Source organism: Impatiens glandulifera, chromosome 1, assembly GCF_907164915.1.
Source record: "Impatiens glandulifera chromosome 1, dImpGla2.1, whole genome shotgun sequence".
Classification (NCBI taxonomy): Eukaryota; Viridiplantae; Streptophyta; class Magnoliopsida; order Ericales; family Balsaminaceae; genus Impatiens; species Impatiens glandulifera.
In genome coordinates, this window is record NC_061862.1 from 106558604 (window position 1) to 106571385 (window position 12782).

Genomic DNA, 12782 nt, shown 5'->3' on the forward strand with positions numbered 1-12782 from the left:
ACTAGTTATTTTTTTTATTTTTTTTAAATGAGGATCCGCTGTCTCAAGAGATTGTCTCACTTACTGTCTTAGAGATCAAAACAATGTCGTTTTGATAAATGAGACAAATAAAAAAAATTATATATATATGACATTTTATTTTAATATTTAATTTCCTTTCTCCACTCTTTCTTAGACAGCTTGGGACACTCATTTATTTCACACCTCATCACTTCATTTCTTTCATATATTTTCTTCTTCTATTCTCCAATTAATTATATGGTAAGAAAATACCAAGTTTTATGTCAAATACACTTTATTAGTAGATGGTTCTAAAAATATTATATAAAGTTATGAGTGAGCCATATACCCAACCATGTAAGAGAAAAAAAAAACTATCATGTAAAACAAATAAAATAAGAGGCCAAATAAATCAAAATATGTTTTTTTTTAATTCATATAAAATAATCGGATTTCAAAGGTGGGCTTAATAAATTCAATTTATTTACAGTTGGTGTCAAGCCCAACAAAGCTTAATTGATTTCAAACGCCCATCAATCAAATCACGTTCAATCTTCATTTTTCCGGAAATCTCTATCCTAAATTTGTGAATAATTTGAATGATGATGTTCTTATGCTGCATATGACTACATCTGCGAAAATCATGTTAATGTTTTAGGAGAAGAAGAAAACGATGTCGCTGGTGGATTATGCTTCTTCAGACGATGAAGAAGCAGAATTTAAAGACTTGAAAACCCTAAAGGGTAAGCCAGATATTGCAAAAGTCCATGTTCCACCTCCACCTTCTTTACAGAAATTGAGGTTCATTCATATCTAATCAATTGAGTTATTTTGCATTTCAAAAAACCCTAATTCTGATTTCTTGTTTGTTTGTTGAACCTTTGTACATTTAAATGATTAAACAAGATCTAGTTTTACATGATTGCAGAAAATTCTCATCAACTCAACAATTGAGTACCCTTTTTTCGGAACCTTCTGTAATAAGGCTTCCGGATGCTTCAATGCTATTGAATTCTCTAAATTCTCGATCTTATCCCGTGAGTTACAATAACCATAATAGATGGGTTGAAGCTTCTGTGGCACGCAAGAGAAATGCTTCTGGATTTGGTTCTTCATCTTCTTCTATGCATATTAAAGTCTCCAAAACTATTTCAGATACCATAAGAGGTCAATTAGTTCCACCTCAGCTCAAGGGAAAGTGAGATTTTTGCCATTTGCAATGACTGCTATCATTAAATAGTCATTTTTAGTCTTTTACAATGGTAGAAATGAATTTTGTGAATGATGTTCACAGAAGAAATGTTGTAACTGAAGAGATAGGGAAGCTTTTTGTGAGGAAAAATGTTGAATCCACGAAGAAATCGGTCTCACATGAGTGATTTCCTTTTGGTTTGATTATACATTATGGAACTTTATCATTTGAATGTACCAACCAACCTTTTCGACCATTAAATTCTTAAAAAATAACTTTAGACCTTTAAAATGTTTAAATTAGCCATAACAATTCAACAAACAACAAAAAACTATTTATCTTTCACTTGTATTTGTTTTGAACATAGGAAACTAACATAGGTCGGCATTAGTGAGAACTGAATTTGAAACCTTTGATCAAATATCTCATATTGATTTGGTTATGATTTGCAAGAAAGTATGTGATACAATTTAAATCTAACAATAGCTTAGTAGAAAATTTCCATTTTCTAAAAACTAACTTATAGTCTAAAGATTATAGGGAAATATAATTTCTTTTCTTGGATGAGAGAGTTAATGAGATTTCATTATTAGTTGTTATGATTTGTATCTCCCAATTTCGACCTATTTGAAACGATTCGTAAAAAACTTAAGAAAGAAGAACACAAGAAGACACAGATTTATAGGGGTTCACTCAAAATGAGCTACGTCCACTTCAGCCGCCACCAAATATCACTATGAAGTAGAAGAAGAAATACAGAGTTTTTGCCTCACACTTTATCTCTCTAGAATTATGTCTAATTTTGTAAACCCTTAATAATCACATATTTATAGAGTAAACAATTAAGTAATAAAACCTAAATAACTATTGGTCAAGCCCAAAACCAAATACAGACCTAATAAACTCTAATTGACAATTGTAGAGTTTATTATAAGTGTAGACTACATAACTCAACATCTCCCACTTGGAGACTAACTTCATCATCTATCGATCGGTAGCGGCTCTCCATCCGGTCTCTTAACGAAGAAGACCAACTGAAGTTGCACACAACTTCAGTTTCTCATTTGTCACAGCTTTCGTCAGCATATCAGCTGGATTCTGACTCCCGAGAATCTTCTCAAGAGTTAATACTCCATCTTTTAAAGTTGACCGGATAAAATGTTAATGAACCTGTATATGCTTTGTCCTTCCATGATAAACTGGATTCTTTGCCAAATGAATGACACTCTAACTGTCGCATAACAACACACTTCTCTTGTAGTCTTGACCCAATTCTTGCAAAAACGGTTATAACCACACCATCTCATTAGCATCCTCTGTCACAGAAACATACTCTACCTCATAACTAGAAAGAACTACAATTTTCTGCAATTTTGAAACCCAACTGATTGCAGTTCCTCCCAGAGTATAAATGTACCATGTTGTTCTCTTCCTACTATCAACATCACCACCACCCATATTAGATTTTCTAAAACACAAATCGAGACCCGTACTTCCTCTTAAGTATCGTAGTATCCACTTTACTACTTTCCAATGTTGTCTACCCGGGTTGCTCATGAACCATCTAACAACTCCCACTACATGTGTTATATCTGGTCTTGTGCAAACCATCGCATACATAATACAACCAATGGCAGAGGCATACAGAATAGTGGCCAATTAATTTTTCTCCTCCTCTGTTGAAGGTGACTGATCTTTAGATAGTCTGAAGTGACTAACTAAGGGGTTATTAACTAGTTTTGCATCATATAAGTTTACCTCCTAAGAACTTCACATATTCTTCTTGTGAAAGCTTGAGAACTTCTTCATCCCTGAAAATTCTTATCCCAATGATTTGTTTTGCAGCACCCAAATTCTTCATTGCAAATTTTTTAGACAACTCTTTCTTAAGCTTGTTAATCTCATACAAGCTTGCTCCAACAATCAACATGTCATCAACGTAGAGGAGTAAAATAATGTACGATTTATCAAACCTCTTGATATAACAACAATGATCAGCTTCACACCTCAGAAAATTGTTACTTTTCATGAAACTATCAAACTTCTTGTACCATTGCCTTGGAGCCTGTGTCAAACCATACAGACTTTTCTGAAGCTTACACACAAGCTCATCTTTTCCTTTGATTTCAAATTCTTCTGGTTGTTGCATGTAAATCTCTTCATATAAATCACCATGAAGAAAAAAAGTTTTGACATCCATTTGTTAAAAATAAAGGTCTTCTTTCACAACCAAAATCAAAATAGTTCTGATTGTCATCAATTTAACTACTAGAGAGAAGATCTCATTGTAATCAATACCTTCTTTCTGTTGAAATCTTTTCACAACCAATCTTTCCTTGTACCTCATGGTTTTATCATGTTCTTCTTTAATTCTGAAGATCCATTTGTTGTGAAGTGCTTTCTTTCCCTTTAGCAGCTTAGTGAGCTCCCAAGTTTGATTCAACATCAAGGAGTCCATCTCATCTTTCATCGCAGACTCCCACTTAACTAATTCATCAGATTGTATTGATTCCTCATAGTATGCAAGTTCACCTCTATCTGTCAACAAGATATAGTTTAGAGATGGAGACATCTCGCAACTAGTTTTCGATTTCTTGACGATCTTCTCAATTGTATAACAGATGTTTGCTGATTACCTCTGGGGCCACGTTCTCAACGATTTCATCTTCAATAATACATTGTTCTTCTTCGACAATCGGTATATATTCAGCTGAAAATTCTCTCAAATCGACTGTACTAGTCTCTTCCAACTTGGAATGACCATCTGATGTCTTCCCAACACAATCTTTGTAGAGAACTTGTTCATTGAATATAACATTTCTGCTACGAATGATCTTCCGATTTTTATTATCCCAGAAACGATAACCAAACTCGATATCACCATAACTAACGAAAAAACATTTATTAGACTTTGGATCAAGATTGCTGCTATCACATTCATTAATATGAACATATATTAAACAACCAAACATTTTCAAATAAGAAATGTTTACCTTTTTATTGCTCCAGCCTTCTTCAGGAATTCTGAATTCAAGAGGAACAGAGGGTTCCATGTTTATCAAATAGGCAACAATATTGATAGCTTCTGCCCAGAATGTTTTAGGCAGCCTTGCATGCAATCTCATGCTTCTAGCACGTTTGTTCAATGTTTGATTCATTCGTTCATCTACTCCATTCTCTTGAGGCGTTTGGGGAATAGTCTTCACCATACTGATCCCATTCACAACACAATACTCTTTGAAATATGAATTGATATATTCACCTTCGTTGTTAGATCTCAAACACCTAACTTTCTAATTTGTTTCATTTTCAACCAAAGTCTTCCATTTCTTGAAAATATCAAATACTTTAGACTTTTGTTTTATAAAATATACTCATACCTTTCTTGTCAAATTATCTATAAACGTCATGTAGTATTGTGATCCGCCAATAGAAGAAACATGTGCAGGTCTCCACACATAAGTGTATACCAACTCTAGCATTTCTTTCTTGAGCTCCTTCCTAATCTTTAAGAAACTCACTCGTTTCTGTTTTCCAAGAATACAGTTTTCACATAACTGATGTTCAACAGACTTCAGTTCTGGAATCTGTCAATTCTTCAAAAGAATTTTCATCCCTTTTTCGCTCATATGACACAACCTGTAATGCCACAGCTAAATTTTCTTCGAGTCATCAAATACAGAAACAACTATTTCTCTACAAGTTGAAGTCGTGTATAACGTTCTAGTTTTGTGACCTCGAGCAACAACTATTGCTCCTTTAGTCACCTTCCACGCACCATTTCCACCATTGAAATTGTGACATTCTTCATTAAGTTGTGTAACAGAAATTAGATTGCGCATTAAACTTGGAATGTGTCTCACCTTATTAATATTCCAAACAAAACCATTTGCCATCTTTAATTTGATGTCACTAATGCCAACAATATCTAGTGGCTCACCATCTGTGAGATAAATTTTCCCACAGTTTCCAATCACATAATTCTCCATTAATTCTTTGTGGGCAGTGGTGTGGAAAGACGCTCCCGAGTCAAAAACTCATGAATCTATCGGTCTATCAACAGACAGAAGTAACGCATCAGTGATAGTTTTTGTAACAATGGTTGTTGCGTCATATTTATCATCACTGTTTCTCTTTGGTGTTTTGCAGTTCATCTTCAAACGACCTTGTTTACCACAATTCCAGCACTCAAATGTCCGCCCAGACTTGGACTGACTCCTCTTGCTCCTCGACATAGATCTGCTATTACCTCGGTTGAAATTTCTCTCATTACCTCTACCCCTATTTTTCAAATTCATAGCAGAACCTTTGAACGTTTCACCATGATCAATTTTACGGACCACTTCAGCAAGAATACAGTCTCTAATTTCAAAAAATTTAAGTTTAACATTTCTGACTAAATTAGTAATTGTTGCCCTCATAGGTTCCTAACTATTTGGTAGAGATGCTAGTAAAATCATGACACTAACTTCATCCCCAAAATCAATCTCAACAGATAGAAATTGATTCACAATTGTATTGAATTTATTCAAATGAGTAGTGACAGAAGTACCATCAATCATTCTTAAGTAAAAGAGTCTTTACATTAAGTGTACCTTGTTGTTAGCAGATAGTTTCTCATACATATCAGAAAGAGCTTTCATCAGACCCATTGTGGTCTTCTTCTTTGCAATACTGTTCTCACTTGCCATCGTTTTCAATGTTCAGATCTAACATAGCTGCTCTGATACCAGTTGTTATGATTTGTATCTCCCAAATCCGACCTGCTTGAAACGATCTGTAAAAAACTCAAGAAAGAAGAACCCAAGAAGACACAAATTTATAGTGGTTCACTCAAAATGACCTACGTCCACTTCAGCCGCCACTAAATTTTACTATGAAGAAGAAGAAGGAATACATAGTTTATGACTCACACTTTATCTCTCTAGAATTATGTCTAACTTTTTAAACCCTTAATAATCACATATTTATAGTGTAAACATTCATGTAATAAAACCTAAATAACTCTTTGTCAGGCCCAAGCCCAAAACCAAATACAAACCCAATAAACTCTAATTGACAATTGTAAATTTATTATAAGTGTAGGCTTCATAACTCAACATAAATGAGACCATTCTTCCATAGCAAGAACTCCCAAGAGGTAAATATACCTCTAGAAGGAGGAGCTATTAAAATAGTATATTGACGTGATGGGTCTACTCTCAGGATTACTTTTGTAAGAACTTAAATAAATGTGTTGTGGAAAGGATGTATTTTTGATTGGTTTGTGAGTTCGCGTAATCAAAAGTATCTCAATGCAACTCCGCTCTGGCGGGATAGGAGTTTGTTTGATGTCCTTCTTTTTCTATCGCCTAGTCCTCCTTGCCTCATTTTGGCATAATTGTCCGCAAACTGAACATGATTGTATCCGCGTGCCTATTCCTGTGCATACTCTACCTTCTATGAACATAAATGTACAAAAGTAAACCAAGGGCGAAGGCCGTCGACTCAAAGTAGGAACCCTCCATACACATCTGAAGCGAGTGATCTTGACAAACCCTTAGTTGCGCTTCTTTTTGCAAGTTGCAAAGAGCCGCTTGAAGCTACACTCATGAATAGTAATGCTTTGTGAAAAGTCGGCTCATTTAGGTTGGAAAGACTTAATATTTATATTTTTTAAATGCACCACATCTGAGTTTTAGAATATAAAATAATATATAAATATATATAAGATGTATCATCACAATATTATATAAATTGTGATAATATCACATTATATTATATTGCTTATAAGTTCATGTGATTCAATATATCATTCAATACAATTTCCTTCTATATTTTAATATGGTATCAGAGCCAAACTTTTGTTCTTGAGCTATAAATTTAGTCTTTCGCTGCCTCCATCAATGGTTACCTTAGCCATTGATGGAGGGTTATGATCATTATTATTATTATATTTTTTAATAATATATTTTTTTCTTTCAAATAATTATGTCGATGTTTTTATTTACTTCGATAATCATATTCTCTGAGTTTGTTTTTTCAGTTGTTGCTTTATCCCAGTAGTTAATGCCATATTTTTATTGGTGTTAATCCAATAATATGTGCTTCTTTACTTGTTATTTAGTCTGTCATTTTTTCGTTATAATGGGTTTTACAAGTGTTTTTTCACCCAACATTCTATTCCCATGTGATTCTACCTTATTCGCTGATTTTTTAATGCAACACACTGTTATCCCATCGTTGAATGGATTTCGAGACCCGCGAGCAACTTCAGAGTTCATTCGGTTATTGTTTCACCCTAAAATTCAATGTCTATGAGATTCTACATTTTCACTGGTTTATCAGTCAACACACTTCTATCTTATAACTGGATAGAGCTCAAGAGTTTATGAAACTTGAAGAATACACTATTAACATTTCAACATCTCGTCATCAACCTCAAGTTGTTCAAGCATTTTCCATCTTGAGTTTGAAGAATGATATTAGAATATAAGATAATATATATATAAGATATTATATAAATTGTAATAATATCATTACTATATTATATTATATTATATTATATTATATTATATTATATTATATTATATTATTTTTCTTATAATTTCAATATAATATTTATATAATAAATCTAATCTATATAATTCAATATATTATTAATACAATCTCCTTTTATATTCTATGAGATTAGAATGAGTTGAGCTTATTTAATAACATATTATTAAATATTTCATTTAAAATATAATTTTATTTAATTAGAACTAAAATAAATCACCAATAAATAATTTTAGTTATCTTTCTTACTAAATTTAGTTTTCGTCCAGCCTTAAACAATTTTTTTAAACTTTTATCATGTTAAATCTACTTTATTTTATTTAATTCATTTTTTTAAATATGTTGTTTAAATATGTTTGTAATTTATACTTTTATTATTTACTTAAATGATATTTATTGTAATGATTTTTATTTTTTTTTAGAAAAACATAAATCTAACACAAAAAAAATCTGATATATACTAACAATTAACAAAAAAACAAAAATTTTTGTCCTGAATAGTTTTATTTATTTTAATACTAAAGGATTACATCATCAACTTGATATTGATTATGTGGAGACAATCAATTCAATATTCAAATTAAATCCACCACCACCATTATTATATAAAGGCAATAAAAAGTATAGTAGGTATTAGAAACCCATGTTTAATATTAACAAATTTTATTCACTAACAATATACTCATAATAATTTAGGACAAACCGGGGCACTTGGATTGGACATAGAACCTGTAAAAACACACATTTAGTATTTGAATTAAATATCCTTAATAGACAGCCTTATTAACATTTAATAACTTACAAATTTCAGCAAAACAAGGTTGTTTGGAGACTGGGTCGTCTACAAATGAAGATGGACATTGACCATAAATCATATCGCAACTCATATCTTCAAAATCTACGTAAAAAAGTAATTGAAACCCTTATAAGATGTCAGGGAAATGAAGCTAATGAGAACAAATATGTAATAGATACTAGTACTTGGGTTCATTGTCAATGGGAGACCAAATTCATTTGTGAAGAAATCTTGGGTGGGAATTTTGCACATGTTTACGCACATTCCTACACATCCGCTATTCTCTAAGTACCTATGAACATTTAAATGGATTGATAATCGCAATTGTGATATTTAAACATATTATTGTTTCTGTATTTGAATCGATATGTACCTGCATTTTTTAATGCGAACTCCACTCATTTGTTTTACTCCATTTATTTCAACTTCAATCACCTGTTAGATAAGGTCAAATTTTATGATGTTTTGTCTTTGTAACTTTTAATTATAAAAAAATGTTTTTTTAATAGGTTTTATTGAAATTATTTATTTACCTCAGAAGGGCCAACTAACCAATGGAAGAAAGGCACTGTGAGGGCTGCATTGAACTCAGCTGCCCATTTTGTTGGTGGAAACAATTTCCTGAACTACATTATAATATAACATCATTATTCATTACCATAAAAAATATATTACTTTCCTTTTTTATAATTAAACAATTATTTGAAATAAAATTCTGATCAAAATAATCATTCATCTTGCCCTATCCTGAATATTTTTTGTTGAATGGTTCAATAACTAATGTATAATTAATACATTTGAAATTACTTTACAGAACAGCATAAATTTTGTATGAAAATATGTAAATATTTATAGATATATGTGTAATTAAATTAAGTTTCAGACCTAGAGACATACATAATTATTTAAAAAAAAATGTTTTTGAAATTTTTGTTGTTTGATTAAAGAAAGTAGGTTATTTAATTTTTTTACTGATTTATTTATTATTTTTTTGAATTTAAAATTTAAATTTAATAAGAAATAGGTAAAAATATTTTAATTAAAATGCAAGGGATTTGATGAATAGATAGGGAGCTGAGATAATTTGATTTTTTTTAATTTTAAATTTTAAAAAATAAATCTTTATTAGATCACTGATTCATGTAACTCATCAATTAAAATAATAATAAATTATTAAATTAGATTTAAAAGTATTTTAAAAATAACTTAAGAAAAATCAAATATCAATTCATTCAATTTATATTCAATTTATCATCGTCTCTTTACTATTTAATTCATTTACTAAAATATTAAAATACTTTTTATTTAATATATATATCAATATTCATTAATACCATTTAATTTTATAACTAATCCTATAAAACATTTTGTTAACAAAAATTTGATAAAAAAAAAAGAAAAGAAAAAAAAGTTAGAAAAGAGAACCTGAGCCGGAGCACCAGGTGGAAGCATAGACAAAAGAACTTCCCGTACAACTTCTTGTTGCTGCCGGCGAGATCTTCCCTGCATAACTCTCTTCGATACATTCACAAAGCTCTCATAATCATAATCCAAAAATCCCTTCTTTTTCTCTCCCCCTCCTTTACTCTCCGCCGCCGCAAACTTCCCCATTTTCTGGGCAAATAAAGACATGAATACCTTCTCAAATAACCCATCTTTGTATTTCGTTTTCTGCCCCATCGGCGCCGGATTTCCCGACGGCTCCGCAATCCCACATCGGATTTTTTCGATAGAGATCACTCTATTCCTTCCACATCTTCTGATCGGAGAACGGTATTGGACTGGTTGCAAGTTTAGAAGAACCGCCATGAATAGGGATTGCCGGGTTTTCTTCTTTTAGAATTTAAAACACCTTTGTTAGTTGATATTTTGGGGGAGAAGACTGTAGAAGAAGAAGAAGTGGGTGGTTGGAATTCATTCTGTTGATTAAATTAATGATTTGTTTTTGTATGTTGTTATTTTTTTATAAGATGATTGATAATTATATTTAAAAATTGTCAAATTAAAAGTAAAAAAAAAATTGAATTCAAAATCATTCATAATTATATTTAATATATACTACAAAAAATAAAATTGAGTATAAGTTATAAAAAATAAATAATTTATTATATGACAATTTGTTTTTACACTTTTAAGTTTAAACACACACAAAAAAAAGAGAGAAATGCCAGCCATGGAAACTTGTAGAATAGGTGGTCTTGTAAACACCACTAATTTCAGTGGCCCAATTTAAAAACTTTTATTTGTTTATCCATATAATAAATTTATGTATAAACAATGAAATTTAGTTTACTCAGGTCAATATTAGCATTTTTTTTTCTAACAAATGTATATCTATATTTTCATTTATAAATTAAAGAAACATCCATATTTCGGTATACTAAAAAAAAATAAAAAATTCATATGAGCCCATTTTCACAAGTAGAATTAGGGTTAGCGACAAAATTTGACGACGACAAAGTTATACAGTTGCTGATAATTATTATAAGCGACAATAATTAAAGAACCGTGGTTAATAAAAAATATTAGCGACCACGAATTTACATTGTGGTTGATAATTATTATCAACCACAGTTTTCTTTGTCAACGCCGTCACTAAAATTTAGACAATCACAATAGTACTCATCGAAGATTTCTCAGAAGTGTCTAATTATCTATTGGTTAGAAACACATTGGTTGAAGATTAAGACAAGGAGAATCCAAGTCTTAGAGTCAATTCAGTGTCTTGGTTTATTGACTTCAAGTTGTCCATCAATGTGGTTTATTTATTTGATAATTATCGATATATAAAGTTCTTCCTTCACTTCTTGGATCACTACCGTTTCATTTGACGTTTCTTCTTCACTACATACAAAAACTAAAGGAGTGTTTCTAATGGCTATACATAAGTCATCATATTATTGTTCGTGGCTATAAGAAATTTATCAAATGACATCATATTATGTGAGAAATCATATGGAGCAGATGCGTGAGGCATTTGTATAGTAGGGACGTGCAATATAAGAGATTATGGATTTAACTAAGTGGAGTTTAATGATTTGGAATAATATTCTATTATGGTCTTATTTTATATATTAATTTGTTTTTTCTTTGATTATTGTTTTAATTTTTATTTATGATTTAAAATTCAAAATTATAACTTAGTTGAAAAAATAAAGTGATTTGTAAATTTTAACACTATTTACAAGTGTCAACTAAATATTAATTTGAGTAAGCTACAATTTGATGATTTAAAAAAACTAAATCAACTCAAATTCATTTTCATTAATATATAAAAAAAAGTTATATTATTATGGACGGTTTTACCCTAAAGTCGACGCTAATAAAGAGGAGTTTCTGTTGAATTCGAATCGTTTTTGGAAAAGAATATCAACCACGACTTTAACCTAAACCTGACGTTAATATTCATTAAATGAATATTAGCATCGGCACAACACACGATAATGTCATCACCATTGATTAAATAAAACATTATACACTTGTTCTTTTTTCTTCTTTCTTCTACGCAATTCTCTCTTTCGCTTCGTCTCCAATTCGCTCTCTTCTCGCCCGATTGCTCTCTCTCGCTTCATCTCCGATCGAGCTGCCACGCTGCTTCTTGTCTAAACCGCTCCATCTCAACGTTTCACCACTCCCCGCTCACTGATCGTTGCTCCTTTTTGGTCGCCTCTCCTTTCTAGTTGTCGTTCCTTTCTGGTCGCCGCTCCTCTCTTATCCAATTAGTCGTCGCTCTTCTCTTCTCCGCTCTAGGTAATTACAGTCTTTCAATGATATTTGGTTTAGTATTTAGAATATTTAGTATGTTAGGATATTGTTTAGTATGTTAGGATATTTGGTTTGATTTTGGTTGATAGGATATTGAAAAATTAGATTGTTTGATAGGTTGTTTGATCTATTTTCAAATAATGTTTGTTGTTAGTATATTGAATAGGTTTGCTGATAGGTTATTGAAAAATTAGGTTATTTAATAGGTTTTCTAATAGGTTAGTATGTTAATTAGTTACTTATATATTGATATTAATTAAACTAAGTAGATGTTAATTGTTTGTATGCTGATATAAATTTTTGAAAATATAGATTAGGTTTTGTAATTAGTTAAAATGGAAGTCCCGATAAAAGTTGGATGACTCTACGCCGATATGATCCAAATTATATTCAAGGGGTTGAAATGTTCATAGCTTTTTTCTATTATGTCTACTAACATAAATTTGATTGTTTGTCGGTGTCTAAAGTGCGCAAATCAAACTTATGAGAATA

General features: G+C 31.1%; 2 protein-coding genes across 2 annotated transcripts; one reads left to right on the forward strand and one right to left on the reverse strand.

Moving 5' to 3' along the window:
- Positions 1-595: 595 nt before the first annotated feature.
- Positions 596-1418, forward strand: LOC124920021. The gene is made up of 2 exons (XM_047460412.1): positions 596-801; positions 929-1418. Exons 1-2 carry the CDS (start codon positions 674-676, stop codon positions 1200-1202), a joined length of 402 nt encoding a protein of 133 aa, XP_047316368.1. The 5' UTR covers positions 596-673; the 3' UTR covers positions 1203-1418.
- A 6878-nt stretch (positions 1419-8296) lies between these two features.
- On the reverse strand, positions 8297-10403 carry LOC124922744 (beta-carotene isomerase D27, chloroplastic). The gene is made up of 6 exons (XM_047463454.1): positions 9951-10403; positions 9059-9151; positions 8899-8960; positions 8711-8817; positions 8532-8627; positions 8297-8458 (listed from the first exon to the last, which is right to left on the reverse strand). The coding sequence occupies exons 1-6, from the start codon at positions 10332-10334 to the stop codon at positions 8412-8414; spliced, it is 789 nt and encodes a 262-aa protein (XP_047319410.1). The 5' UTR covers positions 10335-10403; the 3' UTR covers positions 8297-8411.
- Positions 10404-12782: the final 2379 nt, after the last annotated feature.

Excerpts from the sequence above, each read along its gene's own strand:
- LOC124920021 (XM_047460412.1), top strand. The coding sequence starts at position 674 with ATGTCGCTGGTGGATTATGCTTCTTCAGACGATGAAGAAGCAGAATTT. Across the intron at positions 802-928 it reads CCTTCTTTACAGAAATTGAG|AAAATTCTCATCAACTCAAC; the intron begins GTTCATTCATAT and ends ACATGATTGCAG.
- LOC124922744 (XM_047463454.1), bottom strand. The coding sequence starts at position 10,334 with ATGGCGGTTCTTCTAAACTTGCAACCAGTCCAATACCGTTCTCCGATC. Across the intron at positions 9,152-9,950 it reads CACCTGGTGCTCCGGCTCAG|TTCAGGAAATTGTTTCCACC; the intron begins GTTCTCTTTTCT and ends ATTATAATGTAG. Across the intron at positions 8,459-8,531 it reads ACCTTGTTTTGCTGAAATTT|GTTCTATGTCCAATCCAAGT; the intron begins GTAAGTTATTAA and ends GTGTTTTTACAG.